The sequence below is a fragment of the Salvia splendens genome, chromosome 5, assembly GCF_004379255.2.
Source record: "Salvia splendens isolate huo1 chromosome 5, SspV2, whole genome shotgun sequence".
NCBI lineage: Eukaryota > Viridiplantae > Streptophyta > Magnoliopsida > Lamiales > Lamiaceae > Salvia > Salvia splendens.
Window position 1 is genome coordinate 43,271,685 of NC_056036.1, and position 23,395 is coordinate 43,295,079.

The following is a 23,395-nucleotide window of genomic DNA, read 5'->3' on the forward strand; positions in this document are numbered from 1 at the left end:
TTAATAATGGATCTAATATTTTACTAATTTTATTTCACTCCCATTTTATTATAAATTAATATATTGTTATATGAATCTATGAGTATTTTTCAAATTGGAAAGGTGTATTTACTGTTAAGAAATTGGATATCAAATAATTCAAATTAGCGAAGTCGAATAAGTTAGTATATTCGTGAGGCAGCTGTAAGTGTATAAAATTTTAGGAGTTATACGAATCGACTCAAAGTTAGGGAATTCAAATTATTTACCTACTAAATAAAGTTGGTGATTAAAGTCGTAACTAGTGAATGCACTTTCAAATTATTTACTCTTGCACCCAGCCATATAAGATTCCAAACATAAAATAGTGTGATATTTCTTTCTAAACAGTGAAATTTGGGTGCCGTTCGGTTGCATAGATAAAACAGTAACTAGATACAATATTGAATAGGTTAAGAACTTAAGATGGACTTTGTCTATGACTAAATTAGTATTGAATTTTATAATAGTATCTAAGATAACTTTAGTAAAGTGTTTGGTTAATAAGATTAACATTAATTTAAATTTTATTTGTTATAACAAATTGTTAATCGCAATTTTACTTAAATAAAGTAACTAATTAAAGAAAAAATATGATTAATCTTAAGATTAATATATATGAATTAATTTAACAAATACTCCACTTATCAATTAAGTAGTCCTATATATTGATCAATTGAACAAATACGTATTAATTAATATATATTGATTAATTTTATTTATAAAAGATATGGATAAATTTATCATATATTGGCAATGATAATACTTAAGCTAATAATTGAATTTTTAAAACTAATTAAGCAATTAATAATGATTAATTTTCCCCGTGGATTAAAGAAAAAGATTTCGTACAAACTGGCAACGAGAAGTGGTGTTGGGATTTGGGAAGAGAGAAAATGGGGGATGAAGAGATAGAATAGAAAAAGAGGGGTAAGGTCCAACCATTTACACCGAACATAACCTCATTTTTCCAGTTCTATCACATCAAATAGTAATTCTACTCCAACCATTTACATCATACTCAAAACCCAAAAGAATATTTCATATTCACCCACTTTTTTACTTTTTCAATCTTAACTACGTATTTATTTAAATTACACATTCACCCCACAACACTTTGTCAATAAATTTTCAAATATAATTAAATAATTTGATACAATTATTTATAATATATATATATTAAACATATTATGCATTCAATAAAATATACACTAACTTCAAATTATAATACATCAAACAGACTATAATAACATTCAAACATAGATTAAAATACATTCAAAGACATCATGATTATATAAAACATAGGACAACACAGAAAAAGTAGCTAAAATTCAAGACTGCGTATTTGAGAAATTTTCCCACAAATGATCAACTAATGCGTTTCGAAGTTCTAGATGTGCATTTTTACAATTCATACTCAATAAAATAACTAATACTCAATAAATTATTTAATAAATTATATTAAATATAATTTCACAAATCACACAAAATCCTAATATATTTAAATATATTAAATATATTATACATTTCAATAAAATATACCCTAAATATTGATGATTAAATCGTTATCATACATATGATAATTAATTAGTCCATCTCACATATGTATCTAATTAGCCCATTTCAAATAAAAAACAAATACATATATTTAATTAGCCGATTAATTAGCCCATTAACGTTACAATGACATAAACCCTGATTTTCTCTCTCCCATCGCCGCTATATTCTTCTTCTTCCCCTTCTCTATCTTCTTCTTCCCCTTCTCTGTATTTTCCCCTCCTGCATCTCCAAATTTTCTTCACAAGTTCTTTCTCTGTATTTTCCCCTCCTGCATCTCCAAATTTTCTTCACAAGTTCTTCAACCATCTACAGCTCTCCATAATCAGGTAAGTCGTTTCTTCATTCTTCTTCTCCATTTTCCGTCTCTGTGCTCTCTCATCTCTCTCTTCTTCGAATATCATCAAAAAAGAAGGGCTTAATTGCAATTTCGAATGAGTTTTGCGTCGTGCTACAGTGTTACTGCAAAGATGGAGTAATACTGTTCAAAAACTCAAAAAAGGACGATTTTGGGATGGATTTTTCAGTATGGTTGGAGCTCAATTCCACCTCAAAAATGAGTTTTCCAGAATGGTTGGAGATGCCTGAGCCAATGATGAATAGTCATCTAGTAACAGTGAAAATTGGAAAAAGGGGCGGATGGGCTTGTCTCTGCCTTTTAATTAGTCATGGGCGTATCAAACTGTATTTTGGCAACCGAACAAGGAATTAAAGGCAGATTATTATAAAGGGACTCTTAAGTGCCAAAAACAATGAGTAGAAGCAACTAACATGCAAACATTTGAACGAGGATTAGAGCAAAATAGGATGATTTAGTAGGAACATCAATTCATAAATGACACCCAAATGTTTCACCAAAAAGTTTTAAGTTCATACAAAAGGTGCTCTAAATTAATACATACAATCCGTCAAATGTGTGTGACACCGTTACTTGTCTTCTCTTTTCATAAATGTTTCACCAAAAAGTTTTAAGTTCATACAAAAGGTGCTCTAAATTAATACATACAATCCGTCAAATGTGTGTGACACCGTTACTTGTCTTCTCTTTTCATCCTATTATTCACTCCCAAATAGGATAGAGCCTGGTGGAAACGATTGAGACGGATAGGCGCAGATTGGATCAATTTATATGGAAGATAACTGAACCGAGTGGATCAGTTAGCAAATGTCGTCAAGGTCTTCTCTCTCGTTCCACCCAAATATATTTATAACTCCCAGACGTGCACTACTTTAACAATAAAGCGGCAAGTACGGGGTCGATCCCACAGAGAAACCGGTGCGTTGAGTGTGTGAATAGTGAATAGATCAAGTAACTCATCATGCTGGAAAACAACTGACTGATCAAGTAAGCGATAATCTCAAATAAAATACTTAACTACCTAAACATGCTTCGGAACTACAAATCACTTTTTCATTCAACATAGTTAAAACACTGGATCGAAGATTTTAAAGTTAAAGCTAAACTGGAGCAATAGACGAGATGCCGAAAACAAAATAACTACGGTTTTATAAAAGATTCCAAACACAGAACTGGAGCGTGCGGAATACAAGCAAGATCCTTTAACTACGAAGCAACACGGAATTAAACTTGAACAACTGAAACTGGAAAGTAAGAAAACGAGTAAAGCCGAGAAGCTCTCGGTCGGAAATTCGAGACAACGCCGAACAGATATTGAATTCTCTGTCGCGCTCCCTTTCGGTCGCTCTCTTCTAACTAACCATTGCTATTATCTAACTAAGTTATCTTTGGAACTGGGGAAAACTTAGAACCGGAAACTAAACTAAAAAGAAAAGCTAAACTAGAAGCTGAAGGAAGATCTTTTTAATGGCGCCGACGCCGCATCCTCTATTTATAAGCTTCTCGCAGCAATCTCCAGCTAGGATAGCAACTTTGGCAGCGAGTATTCGTCCTTGCTGGGATTGAGCGCCTCATCGATTGATATGTGCCCTTCTTCTAGAATGTAGCGGTTCTTCAATAACGGAATGAGGATTCGGCTTCGTCCTTGCGTCTTACGCATCAACACGGGCCCCCTTCTAGAATGCAGTACTTGATGATCGCCATCCAGCACATCAGCCCCACGTGTCTTTCTTCTGTGATGCAGTGGTCCCCCGTCTAACTGCTTGATCACCCATTTGATCAACCCTCGCAATTTTTGGCCTTTTTCGCCATCTTGGCCTTGATGCCCTTGGTCAAGCGGCATTCCTGCACAATTTACACTCGCTTTGCGCGATAAACTGATCAAGTAGCATATATTTTACCCCTAAACCGGTGCATGAAATAGGCCTTATCCGAACCCAAAGGGGACTAACCGTAGTCCAAGAGTCCTGCAACTAGGAGGTAATGGCCGGCAGCCCCAGTAGAGAGAGGACGATGATCCAGTACGCTCTCCCTGTAGACTGAGACTGTATTAGCGCGTCTCCCTGAAACTATTCCTCATGTGGACACTAACTTGGGATTTATGTAATCCCTGCCGTCACTTGTGTTTCATTTTGTCAAGTAATCCCTCCGTCCCGGACTACTCGCACATTTCCTTTTCGGCACGGAGATTAAGGAATGAGTGTATAGCAAAGTCAACAATTACGGCTGTAGATGATAATTTTTACTAAAAATGGAAGGAGTGCAAATAACTTGGGACGCCCAGAAAAGAAATAAGTGCAAGTAGTCCGAGATAGAGGGAGTAATAAAATTAGTGTTATCTCGAGAAACTTCCAAGTTTATCTTTGCAGACTACAAAATGGTGATGATTTGGCGGAGAAGTTTTAGTTGTGTAGCTAATTATTTAATGGTTTGTCAGCAGCAACGAGATACCGATTATGGAAGATGGATTGGAGATTATGAATGCTATGATTTGGCAGTGAATAGGATGAAACCAAGAGATTTAACGGTGTTAAACACATATTCGACGGATTGTATTAGGTTACATCTCTTTCTTAAAAATTTTTGTATTAAATTGAAACATCCGTGAAAGTTTTGTATGTTTTGTGTAATTACCCCAATGATATACCTAAAACATTAAATAGCATAGCCTTTTAAATGGGATATTCTTAACACTACACTACTAGCATAGATTAGATTGAATTTCATAAGTTAGTACATATTCAACCATGCCCAATAATTATAGTTAGTACATATTCAACCATGCCCAATAATACAAAGTACTGAATAAATAACTAGCGAATAGTAAAGTACTATACTAGTACTTAATAATTAACATTAGTACCGTGAAAAGGTTGGACTATCCTAATTATGAATGGATAAATTTATTTTATTAATTACTAAATGGGAATTTAACATGCCAATTACTAAATTTTGCCTAAATTATGTTGGATTATCCTAATTACTTCCCCCATTCCATAGTGATAGGGTCATTTTATCATTTTGATACATTGCATAATAGTGAAGCCATTTCTCTTTTTAGTAAAAGTCAAAATATTTATTTTCACCGACTTTACTCTATCTTACTTTATTCTCTCTTCATATCCCGTCCTTTTTCATTTCTTACTTTATTACTCATTTACTTAACACAATTCGTTGGCCGAAAATAAACGCATCCACTACCGCGAAATGGATGGAGTATTTATTTGTAATTTTGCAACAAATCAAACTTGCAACGCTAACATGACTTGATGACTTATTTATATGTGACGTGACATTTTTAGACGTCAATTAAAATGACGTTGCATTATAGACAGTGAAATGACATTGTACCATTCTAAATTAAATAATTTCGTTTGGTTTACTCTTTACCATCTTGTTTGTCGTTTTATTCTCATAAGTGCTTAACATAAATCGTAATGCAACAAATGAAACTATGTAATTTAGCATTGTACAATGCGGTATCGTTGCCTGCAATGTGATACTACCATATAGCATTATACAATGCTGAATCGTTGCCTGCAATGTGATACTACCATTTTGGTTGACATTCGATAGTGCCACGCAATTAAATAAATCAAACTATATCAGTGTTTAAACCTTAATACGTTGCCGAATAAGAACAAATCCATAATTTAATTGCAAAATCAAAATAAAATAATACTCCATTTATATGCTAATACACGACTCACTTTGACTTAACTCGAATTTTAAGAAATATAAATAAGCGGGTGGAAAAAATTAGTGCAGTGTGCGTATACATAACATGTATTCGTGGACAAAGAGAATAATTAAATAGTGTAGATTTAAAAACTACTCCATTCGTCCCACAATAATTGTGTCTTTTGATGATGGCACGAGTTTTAAGAAATGTAAAGAAAAGTTGGTTGGAAAAGTTAGTGGAACGTGAGACCCATTTTTTAATATTAGTTTTATAATAAAATGTGAGTGAAGTGAGTTGGTGGAAGTGGAATGTGAGACCTACTTACTATTTATGGTAAAAATGAAGTGTGACAACTATGGTGGGACGAATCGAAATGGAAAAAAGTGACAATTATTGTGGGATGGAGGTTGTATTATCCAAATCATATTTATAAAAATTTATAAAGAAATTTAATTCTAATTTTGTAAAAAAAATGGTTCAATCACATTTCTTTATATATTCTGACCTCATTTCTCAATGCTGTTCGCTGTCCATACAATTTTTTATATCTACACATTTTCTTCATCTCTCTCCGCGTCTTCTTTCTCCTGCATTGGAGAGAGAAAACACGCAGTAACCAACTCAATACTCACTTAATCTTTTCCCGCTCTAGTTTTCCAGTGCCTTTTTTTGGGAGGAATTTCAATCGGAGCTTCAAGATACGGAGACTCGATATCATTCGCTGATTTTACGCAGTGAATTGATTCTCACTACATTCCTTCAGTTTTGTGAGAGATCTGATTATTTTTTAATTATCTTCGGCAATTGAGAACATTTCTCCGGCAGCTTTCGACCGGAGTCTCGATCTTTCCGGAACACTCGTGATTACCAGGTTTGACTTTTTTTGCTTTTCCTTTTCCATTTTTTTCCAATTCGAGTTCAAACTAAATCTTCGTCCGTGATTTCCTGTAGTTTATCTGTTACGGTTAATCAATTCGAATCTGCGATAGATTCAGCCGCGTGAATGCCGCGCTGTATACGTGTGATGTTGAGATTCCGAAATCTGTGAAGCGCTTTCGCCTTATTGTTTTTTCGCGAGGGTTTTCATCGTTTTCAACTCGGAGTCAATGCTCTTTGTTTTTGATCTGCTGAATTCCCAATCATTCTCGGGATTTCAACCGTCTTTCCGCGGCTAATTAATACGTCGGATCGAAGATGATGCGGATGAGGACTAAGAATGAAGCGTTACCGCCGGATTGTGACGGCGGCAGAGGATTGGGGAAAGAGTGGGAGCTCAGGCCTGGTGGAATGCTGGTCCAGAAGCGCACAGACGGCGGAGAGAACCTCGTGCCGCTGCCGCCGCCGATTCGCGTCCGCGTCAAATACGGTTCCGTTAGTCATGAAATCCGTATCAGCTCTCAGGCAACCTTCGGTAATTTGATAGTTTTCTCGTCGTGATTGGAATTCCTGCTTTTGTATCTCTGTTTAATGTTTGTTTATGTGACTGGATTTAGGGGAGTTGAAGAAGATGCTGTCGGGGCCGACGGGGCTGCACCACCAGGATCAGAAGCTGTTTTACAAGGACAAGGAGAGGAATTCGACTGCGTATCTAGACAGTGTCGGAGTGAAAGACAAGTCGAAAATGGTGTTGGAAGAGGATGCCATTAGCAAGGAGAAACGCTTCATAGAGATGAGGAAGAATGCTAAAATGGAGAAGGCTGCAAAACTGCTCTCAGATATCGGCTCGGAGGTGGATAGACTGGCTAAGAAGGTAATTGCTTCATTCTGTTATTGTGATTCATTAAGTGCTTGAATGTATTGTATGGGGTGTCTGCTCTCGAAACTGTGATTTCAAAACTGAGAGGGATATAGTGAACCTCATTGAGCTTTTGATGAATCATTTATTTCATTCTGTTGTTGTGATTCATTCAGTGTTTGAAAGTATTGTATGGATTGGGGTGGTAGGTGTTTGCTCTCGACACTGTGTTTTTGAAAGGGGGAAAGTGGTGGAAAAGAATATAGTGAACCTCATTGAGCTGTTGATGAACATGAATCAATTGTTTCATTTTGTTATTGTTATTTATTCAGTTATTGTAAGTATTGTATGTATTGGGGGTGGTATCTGCTCTCGAAACTGTTATTTTTAAAGATGGGGAAGTATTGGAGAAGGATATAGTGAACCTCATCGTGCTTTTAATGAATCGATTGTTTCATTCTGTTATTGTTATTCATTCGGCGTTTGAAAGTATTGTATGGATTGGACAGGTGTCTGCTCTTGAAACTGTGGTTTCAAAAGGCGGGAAAGTGGTGGAGAAGGATATAGTGAACCTCATTGAGCTTTTGATGAATCAATTGCTCAAGCTGGATGGTGTTGTTGATGATGGTGATGTCAAATCACAGAGGAAAATCCAGGTGGTTTATTCGGTTAATTTGACTACTCGAGTGTCTTGGTCTTTCTGAGGTGTGGTTTTGTTAGTAAGAAGCTGATTCTTGAATGTTTATAGGTGAGAAGTATACAGAAGCATGTGGAGAAACTTGATCTGATCAAACTCAAGAATTCATCACTTCAGCAGCAGACGCACTCAAATGGTGATGTGTCTTCTTCGCCTAGTCATCAACCTCGGCACTCCTTGGGGGAATCTTTGATCGACTGTGATTCACCACAGCAGCAGGGTGAACATAGGTACTCGGGCTCTGGTGGTGGTTCTGTGGTGATAACCACACAATGGGAGACTTTTGATTCTACTTCGAATCCGTTCTTAGGCTATCCTTCAACCTCCGACACAACGGAGAAGAACAGCATTCGCCCAGCTCAACCTGGTTTCACCTGGAATTTGCTCTGAGCTGGATTTGTTTGGTATGGATTCTTAATTCTTTTCTGTATTTAGAGCTCTTTCCATATGTGTTTCTCTTGATCACAAATAAATGGGGCTACTTGCAACGGCCGATGTTACTTACCATCATCGTACATTATTATACTTTTCCGGCCGTCATTCATCCCCATTGAGTTTGTTTATGTTGTAATGTTGGTGATATATACATGATGTGTACGTATAGTTTGCTTTGGAAGTACTCCTATTAGTGATGAAACCGAACTTCATCTGGAGTTGTAAATTTTGTTTAATACTTTGCTTAGTTAAAGCAGGTGCTTTGATGATCTACTTTATAATGATAAAGAATCATTCATCTTTACATATACCTTGCTTCGTAGACAATATGAAGCCATGTCTTTAAATGACAGAAAGAGAGAGAGAGAGTATAGTATTGTTTAAACCTGTCATAAATGAACTAATATACTATTTAGTTCAGTATTAATTCATGAGTAAATTGTGATAAAAATAAGACATACTTATGATATGACCAGAGCTTGCATAGTTTCTGTCATTATATAATACAGTGTTCATAATGTAACTTATCACTACTATTTTTGTGATATGATATTATTGCACAGTGAAGCATAGTATATATTTAGAATTATTAACACCTTTAGAGCATCCATATTGGAGAGCACACCGCTGTCCGCCGCTGCGCTCTTGCCGCTGGCACGGCGCTGCTCTTAGCTAAGAGCACGTCCGTGCCAGCGAGCAGGGCGACGTGGTGCGTTTCTATTGGCCGTTGACATTTTCTTCTTTAAAAAATAAAAATAAAAATAATACCAAAAATTTAAAAAATATATATTTTTGGATTCCCAAAAATATACAGATTTTATTACCATTTTTTTGAATTTTTTTTTGAATTTTTTAAAAAAATTCAATCCCAAAATCATTTATAAATACACACATTCATCATCCATTTGGGTGAAATTCGGCCACAAGTTGTGGACTTTTTTTTTATTTTATGAATTTAATTATGTAATTTTTAATTTTTAGGATTTAAATTAAGTAATTTTTAATTTTTAAGACTTTAATGAAGAAAATTTTAATTTTTAAGATTTTAATTATGTAATTTTTAATTTTTTTATAATTTATAATATTATTCCGGTTATTTTTAATGCATTTTAATATTGTGGAAATGGTTTTATTTAAATTGAATAATAGAATGGTGGGACCCTTGAGCATGTCCTTGCGGAAGAGCACGGATGTGGGTGTTGTACTCTTGCCTAATAGCAGGAAGTAAAAGTGGGTCCGGACCCACATCCGTGCTCGTTGTCAAGAACACGGATGTGGATGCTCTTAAAGTCTTGACAAGACAAGGACAGATATTTTGGTGAAGGTGTTACCTTATTCCCCTCTGTTTTCTTTCTTTTTATATGGGGACAACAAGAACAAAAGCTTGTGAGAAATTATTTATACAACAATTTTTTCGGATGTTTTTTATGGAGTATTTATTTTGGCGGGCTTCTCCCTAATCCGCTATTAGAAAGAAAATAAAATTGAGAGCACATTCTTTATAATTTTTTTTGGAATATGAGTGTAAATATCACTTTTATTGTAGCATACCATTCATATTATAAGATCAATAGAAATGGATCAACAATCTCCTCATCCTTTTAATTAGGACGAAATACGACTCTCTCTTCGAATAAAAATATTCAAATACACAATACTAATGCTCAATATCTCAAAACTCGAATGAATGAATGAATGATTAATGATCTTAAAATTTATAGAATCAACTATACAAACTCCTCCCCTCTCCAATACACAATATCAAACTACAATTTGCGTAGGTTTTTCTATTTAGAATAAATGCATACTCAGCCCAATTAAAACAACCAAAATCTTTAAATATTATAGAAGGCTCGACAATGATAGATTCAAGTAGGATTAGGGTTGACCGACTCCACCGCCAACCAACGAGGGTAGCAAAGTCTATTATATTCGCCTTTTCAAGTTGTCGCAACACGTCGGCCTTACCAAACTGAAGATTACCTTCTTCGATATGCCCAACTTCTTCGATAAAAATAATAAAAATCAGTAGCAGGTGGATAGCACGCGTTTAAGACGAGGTGTTGATAGTTACTAAAGCCATGTTTTAGATTAATGCAAAAACGTCAATTTTATTGGAATTTACTTAATGAAGTGAAATTCAAATCTTTTAGTTGAGCGTGACATCACTCAGAGGACCTAACTCACAATCTTATTAACGTTTACATGTTTATTTTTCATTTAAAATTTTATTTTATAGTAGTAATTATTTATGGATGTAAAATTTTATGGATAGTTTTTAGAATATACCTTTTACTATTCCATAAAAATAGCAAAATATAATAATAAATTAAATATGTACAAATTGTGCCAAGTGCCTAGCAAGGTGCTATCAATTAAACTTGCTTTAAAATAAAAAAGTGGTCACACGGATTAGAAGAGGACACGTTTCCTTGATTGATTAATCGAAGATTGGATAAAGAAAAGAAACAAAGAAAGAAATATAAGGCCACGTACCATATAAATTTACGAGTAGACTACATCACTTATTGTAATTATATTGTATCAATTTCAATAAAATGAGGTGGACATTAGCTACACTATACAAGCAATTGATCAGTCCAATCAAAAGAAAAGTACGTCGTATTAAAATTTTATACCCTAATAAATTTTTATGACATACAACTATGAGTATGTGTTTATTCTTTTGAGTTTATAACTACAAAATACTAGTTAATAAATTTAAAAAAATAAAATAAATTTCAGTCAGCAAATTGTTATCACAAACATTCCAATACAAAAGAATTAATGTGGGCTCCCACTTTTGATGTTCCATTATGATCTGCTAAAATGTTCCATAATTTCAATATTCGTGTCACAATAATGTGACAGTAACTTTCATTTTCTTTTAAATATTTGACTACTACTACTACTATCTATAAGAAGTACTGATAAAAATTGAAACTGATATTTCAAGAAAATGATCTCAATCCTTACTCTATTCCTAAGTCATTCATGAGAAAACAAACGTGACAGTAACATATTTTCTTATTCTATTCACACTATATCTAAAGGACAAAGTTTGTGTACATCCACCCCAATTAATTAATCTCCGATTATAATTAATGTAGTTATAACCGTAATTCATAAATTACAATTGAAATTTGAATCCCACGAATAAATTGAAGTATGCCCGGTCTTCCGAAATTAGTCCATAAATTATTGATATATTAATACCAGTAAGTTTGAATTATAAAATATTGGTGGAGGTTTCGAGAAAATAAATTGATGGAAGGTGGAATTAATTATATACTGTATGTATGTTAAATGTAAAAAGGGTGAATATATAACTCCACTTCCACTGAATATTAATTCATTTAATATTAGTTCAGTCAATATTTAATTACAATTTTATTCACGACTTAAAAATTACGTTGACTTCACACACAAAATAGTATTTAGAAGCAAAAATTAAAATGCTTTATTATTGTTTTGTTTTAATATTCACCAATAATTTATTAATTGAAAATGTGATTTATACAAATGTTGATTCAAAAAGATTAATACAATAAGTAGGAAATGTTTGAAATAAGTAGAAAACGGTATGTGTAAAAATACTTATTACTCCCTCCGTCCACGGATATGAGTCCTGTTTTTCCATTTTGGTCCGTCCACGAATAAGAGTCCCGGTTCATAATTACCATAAATGGTAAAGAGACCTCACATTCCACTAACTCATTCCACTCACATATCATTTAAAACTAATATATACAAGTGAGACCCTTATTCCACTAATTTTCTTCCACCCACTTTTCTTAACATTTCTTAAAACCCGTACCGGATAGAAATGAGACTCCTATTCGTGGACGGACGGAGTACTTTATTTAGTACTACTATAAAACTTATTTAGAAGTAAATGGAGGGTTATAAAATGAGCACGTGGATCACGCGTTTCCGTGGGAAAAACAGCATATTCCGTGTATTGAGACCCGGTCAGCTTGCCACCTGTTTACTTATCTACTAACTGAAAAAACTACTTCCACAATCCACATACAAAATTCTGGTATTTTTACTTTGCTTTGTGTTTTCAGTAATTTATGATTTTTTTAAACTTCTTATTTAAGTGATGTTTAATAATCCAATTTGTATCCAATTCTCGTAAGGATTTGTTAACTTTTAAGTATATCGCTTCGTCCGTGAATACCAATTTCATTTTGACTTGTTTGGATGTTAACAAAATAGTACTCCCATCGTTCCCGATTAATTATCACTATTTAGCCGGACACGAGTTTTAAGAAATGTAAAGAAAAATTGATTAAAAAAGTTAGTGGAATATGATACCCACTTTTTTATATTGGTTTTATAATAAAATGTGAGTGAAGTGAGTTAGTTGAATGTGTAACCTACTTACCATTTATGATAAAAATGAAGTGTGACAATTATTGAGGACAGACTGAAATGGAAAAAAAGTGACAATTAATCCGGGACGGAGGGAGTATAAAATAAATAGGGGTAAAAAGTTAGTAAAATATAAGTTCCATTTTATTAGTTTTATAGTAATAATAATATGATTGAAATAAATAGTAAAATATGGGATCTACTAATTAAATATAGTAGGTAAATAGGACATGTAACGGAGAACGGACCAAAAGGAAAATACGAGACACATATTCACGAACGAATGGACTATTAAAAGACTAGCTTATTTAGGAAATAGATTGTATTTGATCTACACATCCTACACATCTGTTCCCTTAAACACCCGATACGGAAAAGTTCTATTACATTGGAAGTACATAATAACGACCTCCCTTTAAGATCTAACATCCGTCATTGATAAACGACTGGCTTGTTCTCTTGACTAGCTTCCAAACATTCTTGTTAGCCACAACCACGTTAATCACAAACGACTCTTTCCCGAGGCCACAGCCCATTGTTGTAGAATTTTCAACAAAAACCTAATGCCATAAATTAAACACGAGAATGAATCTCAAAAGTCAAAAGACTAGTCTCTCAGAAAAGAGAGTCAATTTGATCTTTAATCCGTAGGTCTATTATCTTACCAAATCGATATCGGTACAAGTTTCGTTGCTTACATAATTAGTCTAATGTTTTACTCCAATACTAGTATATTAGATAGGAGTATTAGATATGTTAATGATAATTGATAAGTTTATTGAAAAGAATGGATAAGTTTGGAAGGGGACAAATAGGAAATTTCTGCTGCAGTGCCTTTGTTTCCTTTCAACAATCAAAAGAAGTTCACTATTCACAGTCATGACCAAAATCATACACGTGGACAAATGGAGCAGTTCAACTTCAAATTTGGATGAGCCGTCTAGAAGAGCATCTCCAATAGCGGGCGAGCGCACATGCTAGCTGATTCTTAGCGCTCGCCGAACCATTGCAGCCGGCGAGCGCCAAATCGGCGAGAAAAACAGCGAGCGCTCGGCGATGCGCTCGCCGATCTCTTTGCCGCCATTGCAGGCTCCAGATCGGCGAGCGAGATTTTTTATTTATTTATTTAATTTTCGAAACACTATATATACGCGATTTGGACTTCATTTTCATTTGCACCACTTGTTTTAACGAGTACTCTCTCTATCTTAATTTCTGTACAAGAGCAACAACGCGAAATGAAATACAACAACGAGTCTACTCCAGTGACGAGCGGGTCTCAAACTCCGACGGTACCTGCGGGAGGTGGATGGGGTCCGATGCCCAGGTACTACTACCCTTGGCAGCAGATGATGCCCGGGGTGGCATCCGGGGGTGGTATGCCGGGATGGCAGGGGATGCCGGGGGGTCCGGCGATGCAGGGCGGGCCGGCGGTTCCGGGCGGACAGGGGGGACAGGGGATGCAATCTCCTATGCCGATGATGCCAGGGTGGACACCCGGGATGCAGATTATGCCAGGGTACCCGGGGATGCAGGGGACGCCGGGGGGGGGACAACGTCTATCATGGCGACGATGGCGACGACGGCGACGCGTGAGGCGGAGGCGGGGGGCTCGTGCGTGGAGTATGAGTTTTTTTTAAATTAATGTAATTTTTTTTATTGTACTTTTTTTAATTAATGTACTTCTTAAAATTTTAATATTATTATTGAATTTTCCCGTATATGTGTCGTAAATTTAATTCCGTATTTTGTGTGATTGTTAATTATTTGTTTTTATTAATTTTGTTTATTGTGGCTGTGCTATGACTGAGCTATTGTTTGTCCTGATGATGTGACAAGAGGAGTTTTAGTGCTGATGATATGGCATGATGAGTTTGTGGCTGGGCTATGGCCGGATTATTCTTATTGGAGATCGTATGAAAACAAAACAGCTGTCCTATTACTGTATTAACTAACTTCTTCAAACCGTGGGCCGCCAGCCTGTCACTTTACTTCGTCATTTCCGCGTCCTAATTCATAAACCGTATATATATTATATACTTCACCCATTCCCTCTTAACTTAACTGAAACAACTGGGAAAAAAAAAACACTCACTTCCCACTTCCAACTGACAAGATCGATCCAACCTTAATTTCTACGAAAACATATTTACTTACTATAAATGGATAAGTTGAGGAGCTACAATTACATCTCAAGCCAGTCAGTGAGCCTGGCTTCCGACAGCCCGAAGAAGCGGGCGGGCCGGAAGAAGTTCCGCGAGACGCGGCACCCGGTGTACCGCGGGGTTCGGCGGCGGGGCTCAGGCAAGTGGGTGTGCGAGGTGAGGGAGCCCAACAAGAAGACCAGGATATGGCTCGGGACGTTCGCCACCGCCGAGATGGCAGCGCGCGCGCACGACGTGGCGGCCATCGCGCTCAGGGGGCGCTCGGCCTGCCTCAACTTCGCCGACTCCACGTGGCGCCTGCCCGTCCCGGCGTCCTCGAGCGCCCAGGACATCCGGAAGGCTGCAGCGGAGGCAGCCAAGGCGGAGGCGGAGGAGGAGGAGGAGGAAGAGGAGTGGTTTGTGGATGAGGAGGAGGTGTTTGGGATGCATGGATTGGTGTCCAATTTGGCGGAGGGCTTGATGCTGCCGCCGCCTTTCTACTTTGATGACGTGGATATCGATGCTGATGTGGCACTCTGGAGTTATTCTTTCTGAATTGTTTTTGCTCAAATTAGAATTCGCACTCCACTTTTTATTGGCAAGTGCGAATGTTAGGAAAGAAGTACTAGTAAGTATATGCCAATATGGAAATTTCTATTTTAATGTATCATTTTTAGCCAAATCGCATTTTGCAGTAAAAAAAATCATCTCTAATTATCCATTAAAACGCAACACGATCTTTATGCACCATACATAATAAACAAGACGAATAAATACAAACTCTTGTGAGCTATCTCATCCTATGATTGTGTTTATGAGACATTCACAAAGATTTCCTCTGCATTCATTTGTTTTTGTTGATGGCGAGTGAGGTCATCCACACGCTGTCGTCCTTTACAAAACTCCACCACAGATAGCTAAGAGGAATCATCGTTGCATGCCAAAGAGCGCCAGCATCCAAGACCCCCCACCAGGGGGGGAAGTCGTAAAGTGTTACGACCATGGCAATGGCCCCTCCAAATACAACCACCCAGAGCTTCCACCGCTGAGGATGACGAGCTTGAGCTGCCCACACTGCCCATATTGCAATCTGTAGCGCGCTTATTACAGCACAAACTCTCGCGTTCCATCCTGTCAATATATCATCTTTCATCTAATGCAGTGTTCACACCAATAAAACAGAACAATCTACACACTTGACAATGTTTTACTTGCAGTAGTTGAGGAGATAGTTTTGTTAACACGCGAACATAATGAATGGCTAAAATCCGAATAAACGAAGTAGGATACAGGAAATTCTTCGTCTAGATCTTCCTTACGCTACCAAGATAACCACGTTTACTTACTAATAATCTAAATAGAACAAACTGAAGGCTGATTTAACAAGAAGAGCTTTGTAGTGAGCTTACCGTAGTCAAACTCGTAGAAGTTCATAAACAATATGTGGGTTGTTAGAATACCAAACACCGGAGCTGCAATCATGACCCTTATCGCTTCAAGTCTCACTCCAAAAGCTCGTATTAGAGCTAGAAAAAGGGAATATCCCTGTAATGCCACAGCAGACGAGTAATGCAGCTTCTCAGTCAGCTCAACATCTCTGCATACGGTAGTCAATTGTAAATGGATGCAAAAAGTTCATGCCCAATTAGTTCACTAAACGTATAAAAAAGATACTCACCGACTGAGGAAAACTGCGGTCCAAAACCAGTAATTCATTGCGAAGATAGCATATACATGCCACAGGCCCGTATAGTCATAGTAAGTTTTCTTTTTTGGTGTAAAAGGTAGTTTATAGTTTACGAGGATGAAAAACGATACCCATCCATGAAACTGCACGGCTAGATTAAGAGCAGAGAGGGCCACAGAAACTGGCTCCTGGTAACATTGGGGCTAGACCTTAGCAACGTTAAAATATGAAGGCGTTCGATGTGTTATGAAATGTCTCTATGTACCTGGATACCATACATGCGCTCGATTGGCCACTTGCCATGATACTTTTCAGGTCTTTGGCCAAGTTTCTGCCTTTCTTCTTCTCTCGAGAGCATGCAGTGATATCGGCAGTCACTGAGGCAGTCCCATTGCTTCCACTGTATATAAAGTGGCTCCTGTAGATACCACGGGCCATCAGTCGAATTTTCATTAGAGTAAAAATTACAGTGTTGGAAACATTTGTTCCCGACACATCCAGTCTTCTCGCATTGCTGAACGCAAGCCCTAGCAGTTATTCAGATTGTAAAACAAAACAAAAATCAGTTCAATGAACCATATGCCGTTTGCACAGAACTTTACAACGAAGCAGCTATATATCAAAAGCATTTTCTACAGAGGAAAATTATACGAATTAACAGGCACAATGTTCATAACTTTAATCTGTCATCTCACAAAACGAAGTTAACATCATGAGGAGAAGTAACTAAATGATCAAACGTATGACGATCACCTGAGAATCGTATGGGAGGTTTTAATCTTGAACACGGAAAATGTTGTAAACTTTATTGTCAAGATTCATTTCATATTCAACTTGAAAGACAAACAAAAGATTCATCTTGTACTAAAGGGTCATAGTGTCAATGACAGAAACATCATTCGGGCAAACAATCTAATATGGTATAAAGACAGCATAACCACATCTCATTAGTTTGTTAACGTAGAACCTGACTTTTGCAATTGTTGGAAAATAGAGTTGAAATGCAGAAAATAAACATTGTATTCATCGAACGATGCAACGTAAAAGACTACATTGTACTGGTTTGATTAGTTAAAGTCTCAATTACATCCATCCTATTCTTATAGAGTGATTAGTACACATATAAGAAAAGACTACATTTTCACTTTATTCTCTAATATCCATATTTCCATTTCAACATCAATAATACTCCTTTTGAAAGTAGCATCTCATCTCCGAACATCATTCCTCATATCTCCCCAATTTCAATCCAAATTTAGTCAAAAAATGTTGAGCAGATTCTCCATAACCAGAAAGTTAGGGGAAACTGTGTCCCATATCATGGCAAAAGAAAATAAACAAATAAAGCAATCCTCAACAGCAAATCACACTCTAGAATAGATCCAAGCCCCTTGGCCTAGCGGTAAAGGGTGCTGGATACCGCGTCCATCCTGGAGGTCTCGAGTTCGAACACTGGGTGGCGTAATTTGTCTTTCCTCCTTGTTATAGGAGTTGATTTGTAATTTCCTCCTTCATATATATGATTTAAATATATGAAGTTAATTTTCAAAAAAAAAAAAAAAAAAAAATCACACTCTAGAATAGACCATTTGATAGTTTAATCTAGAAACACTCTTGATTGCTTTCCAAAAAATCATAACAATCTCAAGAGGCTTACTGGTAGACAAACATCATAACCACATCTCATTAGTCTGTTAACACCAAAGTAGCATCTCAACTCCAAGCATCATCCCTCAACACTAAGCCTACATCAATTAGGCTGCTGCCGTATGATACAATGAGAATGAAATACTAAACAATTGCAGAATCCAGATTTAGCCACAAATGTCAAGAGAAACTATGTCCAACATAATAGTAAAAGAAAATAAACAACCTAACTAATCCTCAACAGCAAATCCTATCTAAAATGGATAGTTCAATTTGATTTCTTTTCAAAGAATCATAAAATTCTCTAAAGGCTTACTGGTATACAAACATCACAACCACATTTCATTAGTCTGTTAACACCAAATTAGCATCTCAACTCCAAACATCATTTGTCAACACTAAGCCTACATCAATTAGTGCAGTAAGATCTCATTTCTCCCCAATTCCAATCCAAATTCAGTCTCAAATGTCAACCAGATTCTCCATCAATGTCCAAACATCATGGCAAAATAAAATAAACAAACAAACTAATCCTCAACAGCAAAATCGACATTTCAATTAGAAGGGCTGAAGCAAAGTTAAACTAGAAACACTCTTGATTACTTTTCACAGAATCATTGGCTTACTGGTAAACGGAATCGGCATCGCCGGGGCTCCCACGAAGCAATCCAAAGAAGCAAGAGAGAGCAACCGCAAAAGGAAGGAACCAACCCGAAGCCATCAGATGAGCTGAAAGAGGAAAGGGAAAGAAGCGAAAGTAAAAGAAAAGAGCGTATTGCGTTTATTGAGAGATTCAATTGATTTACAAGATTTGATTTTGATTGATCAACTTCCCACTAACTCGGAACGAATTCTGCTCCTATGATTATACACAAAAGATTGGGCTAATAATTATGTATGGGAATCTTTCCTTTCTCTTGATGTGTGGAGTGGAGAGTCGTGTTCGTGTCAATTGGTGGCAATGGCGGATCCAGGAACAAAATATCGTGGGGTCGAACAAGATAGTAAATATTTATTTAAATTAATTATTTTTATAAATATATTTTTTAATATAAATAATTCATGCGAGTATCGATAATCTTAAAACAACATACACCACTTTCTTCGTCCCGTTATAAGCGAGACGCTTCTTTTGGATGCAGAATTTAGGAAAAAGACGTTTATGGAGCTAACTGAAGAAAGAATAAAATATGATCTTAGATAAAACAAAGATGCAAATAAATAATAAAGTAAGAGTGAACAATTATGTTATACTACGTATTTTGACAAAAAAAATGACATACACATAGCATAATTTTTCTGTAACATACCAAATTTTTAAAGATTTAAAAAATTGAATATGAATAATAAGGTTGAAAATTTAAATTATAAAACTAAGAGTAGAAGAAATTAAGAAATATTTACTTTATATAAGTAGGTGGTTAATTTAGATAAGTTGATTTTGATATACTGTAAAAAAATATTACTATAACATTAATTGATATTTTAAGATGAGAATATATTTTTAATGGACTTCTAAGAATTTATTCAAATAAAGAAAAATATTTCAAAGCCCATTTTACAATTAGATAACATATTTAAGATATTTAATCTTTTAAATTTAGTTAAGTTTATTGATGCCGGTTTATTCTAATTCACGAGTGAATATAGGGATGAGAAAACAATAATGACATCTCCAATACCATTCCTCTTTCTCTTCGAAAACAAAAACCGCGGAAGGACTCTTCCCCTCCAACAACTCCTTCGTTCTCGACAACAGTCTACCCATCCGGCTGCCTCACTTCCTTCCTTTCTCTCTGATCAGTCTCCTCATCATCTCACACGGCGTGAGGACGTGAGGTGGGAGCGAAGACGTGAACGCCGTAGGGTCGGAGGCCGAAGAAAGTAGCTTTCCGGTGCACTCCGGGGCAGGTGGTGGGGTCGGCCGACCCCTCCCGACCCCACCTGGATCCGCCAGTGATTGGTGGTGAACTACGTGAAGACAACCAAGAATGAGATTTTTATGGATACCAACCGTTTTCAAATTTAGATAATACCATAACCACTACTCTAGTAAATATAAATTTAATTATTTTATACAAAAATTTCCATTTTACCTTCCCAATTTACTATATTGATTGTAAGTAAACACTTCTAGCCTATCAGTTGTTTTTGTTGTGAACCAGAGTTTTTAGACTTTCATTCATAATTCGAAAACACTTTTTGGTTGCGCAATGAATGTTTTCAGTCTGTTATTTACAACTCGAAATGACTCTTAGTTATGTCAGGGTTCATAAATCATAAGTTAGTAGTAATTTACAAATTGAAATTACTCTTAGTTAGTTGTGAATCAGAGTTTTAATCATTCTCACTCGAAAATTCTATTAATTGTAAAAAATGGTAGGTTATTGATAGCTAGAATTAATGTGAATGTAGGCGATTATTCACAGTTCAAAACCACTATTAGCTGTGTATTTGAGATTTTAATATTTTTAGTTGTGAACGTTTCACCCTTTTCCTTAATTTGTATCAACAATTTAGTACACATATAGTACTATATCTCAATTTATTTAGGAGAAACCCTTTTCCTTAATTTGTATCAACAATTTAGTACACATATACTACTAGGGGACTAGTGATCAATTGCTAACTATAACTAATTTAAGACCATAAGATTTTAGAAAACTTGTGGTCTACAATTTGTCACGTGTAATTTTCGTTTTTATTAATTAAATCGAAAAAGATAAAAAAAAAGTACCAAATTAGGTGTTTGGATGAAAATGTCAATATAATGTTTCAAAAATATCAACACAATGTTGTGATAATGTCAACACAATGCTTTGAGAATGTTAACACATTGCTCATATTGACATTCTTCATATATTATGTTGACATATTTTATATATCATGTTGACATTTGTTGTTGTACGAAAAAATTGAAAATTTTTGATTTTTTTTTCAAATTTTGACATCAGAACATATGCAAGTAAGATCTCGTTAGAATTCTTATGAAACTATCTCTAATTTGATATATGTTGTGTGAAAAAATAATTTAGATCGAGAAAGTTATATGCGTTTTCAAGTTATGGGATATTTTTCAAAAGTTAGTTACAACTAATTTGTTGTAAATTGACCTTAATACCCTTATTGACGTTTTTTGTTGATCGTATTGTCATTCCAGGGTTAATGATCTAGACCCTTAATTTGAATATCTAATGGCTATTATTTAATTATAGTTAGCAATCAAATATTGAGTTAGTAATGAAACACTCCCCTATATAACTATATCTCAATTTATTTAGGCACAAGATGTGATGACATAGAATTAGGTTGGTCACGCAAACAAAAGCATAAGCAACATAAGTGTATAGCCTCTATATCCCTATATATACACATACATTGAAGATATATAGCTACAAAAAAAATATAAGTCTATTTCATCTGCTTTAATACATATACATAGATAGCAATGAAGTGTGTTTTTATGTGTGTGATATTGGTGATAATGGGAGGAAGCACCTGGGCACAAGACACGTGCTCGTCATCGCTGTCGAGTCTGAACGTGTGTACACCGTTCGTGGTGCCTGGCTCGACCGGGAACCCTAGTTCCGACTGTTGTGGCGCTCTTCAAAGCGTCAGCCACGATTGCTTGTGCAGCACCCTCCGCATTGCCTCTCGTATCCCCGCCCAATGCAACCTCCCTCCCTTCTCTTGCCGTATGTTCATCCAACTTCTCTTACTTTTCATGATTTTTCCTGCAATTTACTCATTTCTAATTAATACTTTTCATTTATTCTCATGCAGCAAACTGACCTTGGAACTTCAATCTAACTTTGGGACTTCTTTGCAATAAAACTTGGAACTTACATGTAGCCAACAAAGATGATTTCTATTTTTGAGCAATAAAACTACTTTTATGACTTCCTATTTTACATTATTGCACACTGATGGGGTGCGTACCAAACAAGCCCAACAGCAATGACGGCCCATCAGCCCAAAGCCCAAGGAAGAGTATGAGTTCGGCATTACCAAGGAGTTCGGCCTCAGCCTACAGCTCGGTAAAAGCCAACCAATCAAGCTCTGCTCTCAGGTCGGCATCAAGCTAGAGTTCGGCCTCAGCCTACTGCTCGGTAAAAGCCAACCAATCAAGCTCTGCTCTCAGGTCGGCATCAAGCTCTACTCTCAGATCGGCAACCAGAGCAGTTCGGTCTCAGCTTTCGACCGAACAAGGAGTTATTGGACCCATACTGGATTTCCACAACTTCCAACACACCCACTACCACGTGGTGTCAACTCAGGCCACGATCGTAGGCCATGACCTACACTACATCCACGATCTTAGGTCATGACCTACACGACATCCACGACTTAGTGGTGATGCAAGCCACGATCTTAGTTCAAGGTATAAATAGAACTTAGATCAGATAGAAAAGGGTTAAGCTCTCTAGAGATAAAATCATATAGCAAGTCTGTGTTGTAAGCTGTAATCCCAGATCAAGCAATACAATCTTGCCCTCCCTTCTTCCCGTGGACGTAGATTTACTTCAGTAAATCGAACCACGTAAATTCATCGTGTCGTAGTCTTTTTTCTCTACCAGCGTTTACTAACATCAGAAATTCACGGAGCCATCACTGGCGCCGTCTGTGGGAACCAGAGAACAAAATTTGTGATAAAGCGAATTTTTGATCCATTTTTTCCACCCAAAAAATGCATACCAGATCGCAGAGTACCCGTATTCCTGCCCGTGAGAACCAGGAGGAAGCCAATCCATCCCATAGGTCTGGAAAACAGCCTAGGGATAAATCCACCACCAGTTCTCATGGCGAAGGAACTGGCCGCTCCAAAAATCGTCCCACTGAGTCTTCCCAGCAGCCTGATTTGAATGAGGCTGTCAAACTGTTCTTGGCTGAGAAGCAGGATGAGTTCTTAGCCTTCCTGCAAAAGAGCCAAGAGCCGAAGACGAAAACGGAGGATTCTCCTTCCTCATCCAGACATGAAAGTCACTACCGCAGTAGTGCCGTGTCTTCCAGGAAGAAGAATCCTCAACCCCGACATATTCCTGTTCCTCCTCGGTACCG

The 23,395-nt window shown here is 36.4% G+C and overlaps 3 protein-coding genes and 2 long non-coding RNA genes across 5 annotated transcripts; 4 read left to right on the plus strand and 1 right to left on the minus strand.

Annotated features, from left to right (window-relative positions):
* The first annotated feature begins 1,574 nt into the window (after nucleotides 1-1,574).
* LOC121802077 lies at nucleotides 1,575-2,308 on the plus strand. Its single transcript, XR_006050728.1, has 2 exons — nucleotides 1,575-1,904; nucleotides 2,033-2,308. It is a non-coding gene; the product is annotated as an uncharacterized LOC121802077 (long non-coding RNA).
* A 3,838-nt stretch (nucleotides 2,309-6,146) lies between these two features.
* Nucleotides 6,147-8,786, plus strand: LOC121802289 (BAG family molecular chaperone regulator 3-like). The gene is made up of 5 exons (XM_042201925.1): nucleotides 6,147-6,486; nucleotides 6,567-7,026; nucleotides 7,109-7,365; nucleotides 7,860-8,006; nucleotides 8,099-8,786. The coding sequence occupies exons 2-5, from the start codon at nucleotides 6,810-6,812 to the stop codon at nucleotides 8,435-8,437; spliced, it is 960 nt and encodes a 319-aa protein (XP_042057859.1). The 5' UTR covers nucleotides 6,147-6,486; nucleotides 6,567-6,809; the 3' UTR covers nucleotides 8,438-8,786.
* Nucleotides 8,787-14,932: 6,146 nt separating this feature from the next.
* LOC121802036 (dehydration-responsive element-binding protein 1C-like) lies at nucleotides 14,933-15,685 on the plus strand. The gene has a single exon (XM_042201574.1). The coding sequence runs from the start codon at nucleotides 15,022-15,024 to the stop codon at nucleotides 15,556-15,558; it is 537 nt and encodes a 178-aa protein (XP_042057508.1). The 5' UTR covers nucleotides 14,933-15,021; the 3' UTR covers nucleotides 15,559-15,685.
* Nucleotides 15,686-15,690: 5 nt separating this feature from the next.
* Nucleotides 15,691-19,216, minus strand: LOC121802035 (post-GPI attachment to proteins factor 3-like). The gene is made up of 5 exons (XM_042201573.1): nucleotides 18,964-19,216; nucleotides 16,956-17,217; nucleotides 16,682-16,878; nucleotides 16,413-16,600; nucleotides 15,691-16,134 (listed from the first exon to the last, which is right to left on the minus strand). Exons 1-5 carry the CDS (start codon nucleotides 19,056-19,058, stop codon nucleotides 15,848-15,850), a joined length of 1,029 nt encoding a protein of 342 aa, XP_042057507.1. The 5' UTR covers nucleotides 19,059-19,216; the 3' UTR covers nucleotides 15,691-15,847.
* A 2,530-nt stretch (nucleotides 19,217-21,746) lies between these two features.
* Nucleotides 21,747-22,236, plus strand: LOC121803468. The gene is made up of 2 exons (XR_006051015.1): nucleotides 21,747-22,032; nucleotides 22,121-22,236. It is a non-coding gene; the product is annotated as an uncharacterized LOC121803468 (long non-coding RNA).
* Nucleotides 22,237-23,395: the final 1,159 nt, after the last annotated feature.

Bases quoted from the DNA above. Each gene is read 5' to 3' on its own strand.
- LOC121802289 (XM_042201925.1), top strand. From the start codon at position 6,810: ATGATGCGGATGAGGACTAAGAATGAAGCGTTACCGCCGGATTGTGAC. The intron at 7,027-7,108 runs GTAATTTGATAG...GACTGGATTTAG, and splicing joins CAGCTCTCAGGCAACCTTCG to GGGAGTTGAAGAAGATGCTG. The intron at 8,007-8,098 runs GTGGTTTATTCG...GAATGTTTATAG, and splicing joins AATCACAGAGGAAAATCCAG to GTGAGAAGTATACAGAAGCA.
- LOC121802036 (XM_042201574.1), top strand. From the start codon at position 15,022: ATGGATAAGTTGAGGAGCTACAATTACATCTCAAGCCAGTCAGTGAGC.
- LOC121802035 (XM_042201573.1), bottom strand. From the start codon at position 19,058: ATGGCTTCGGGTTGGTTCCTTCCTTTTGCGGTTGCTCTCTCTTGCTTC. The intron at 16,879-16,955 runs GTACATAGAGAC...CAATGTTACCAG, and splicing joins AGCGCATGTATGGTATCCAG to GAGCCAGTTTCTGTGGCCCT. The intron at 16,601-16,681 runs GTGAGTATCTTT...TACCGTATGCAG, and splicing joins ACCGCAGTTTTCCTCAGTCG to AGATGTTGAGCTGACTGAGA.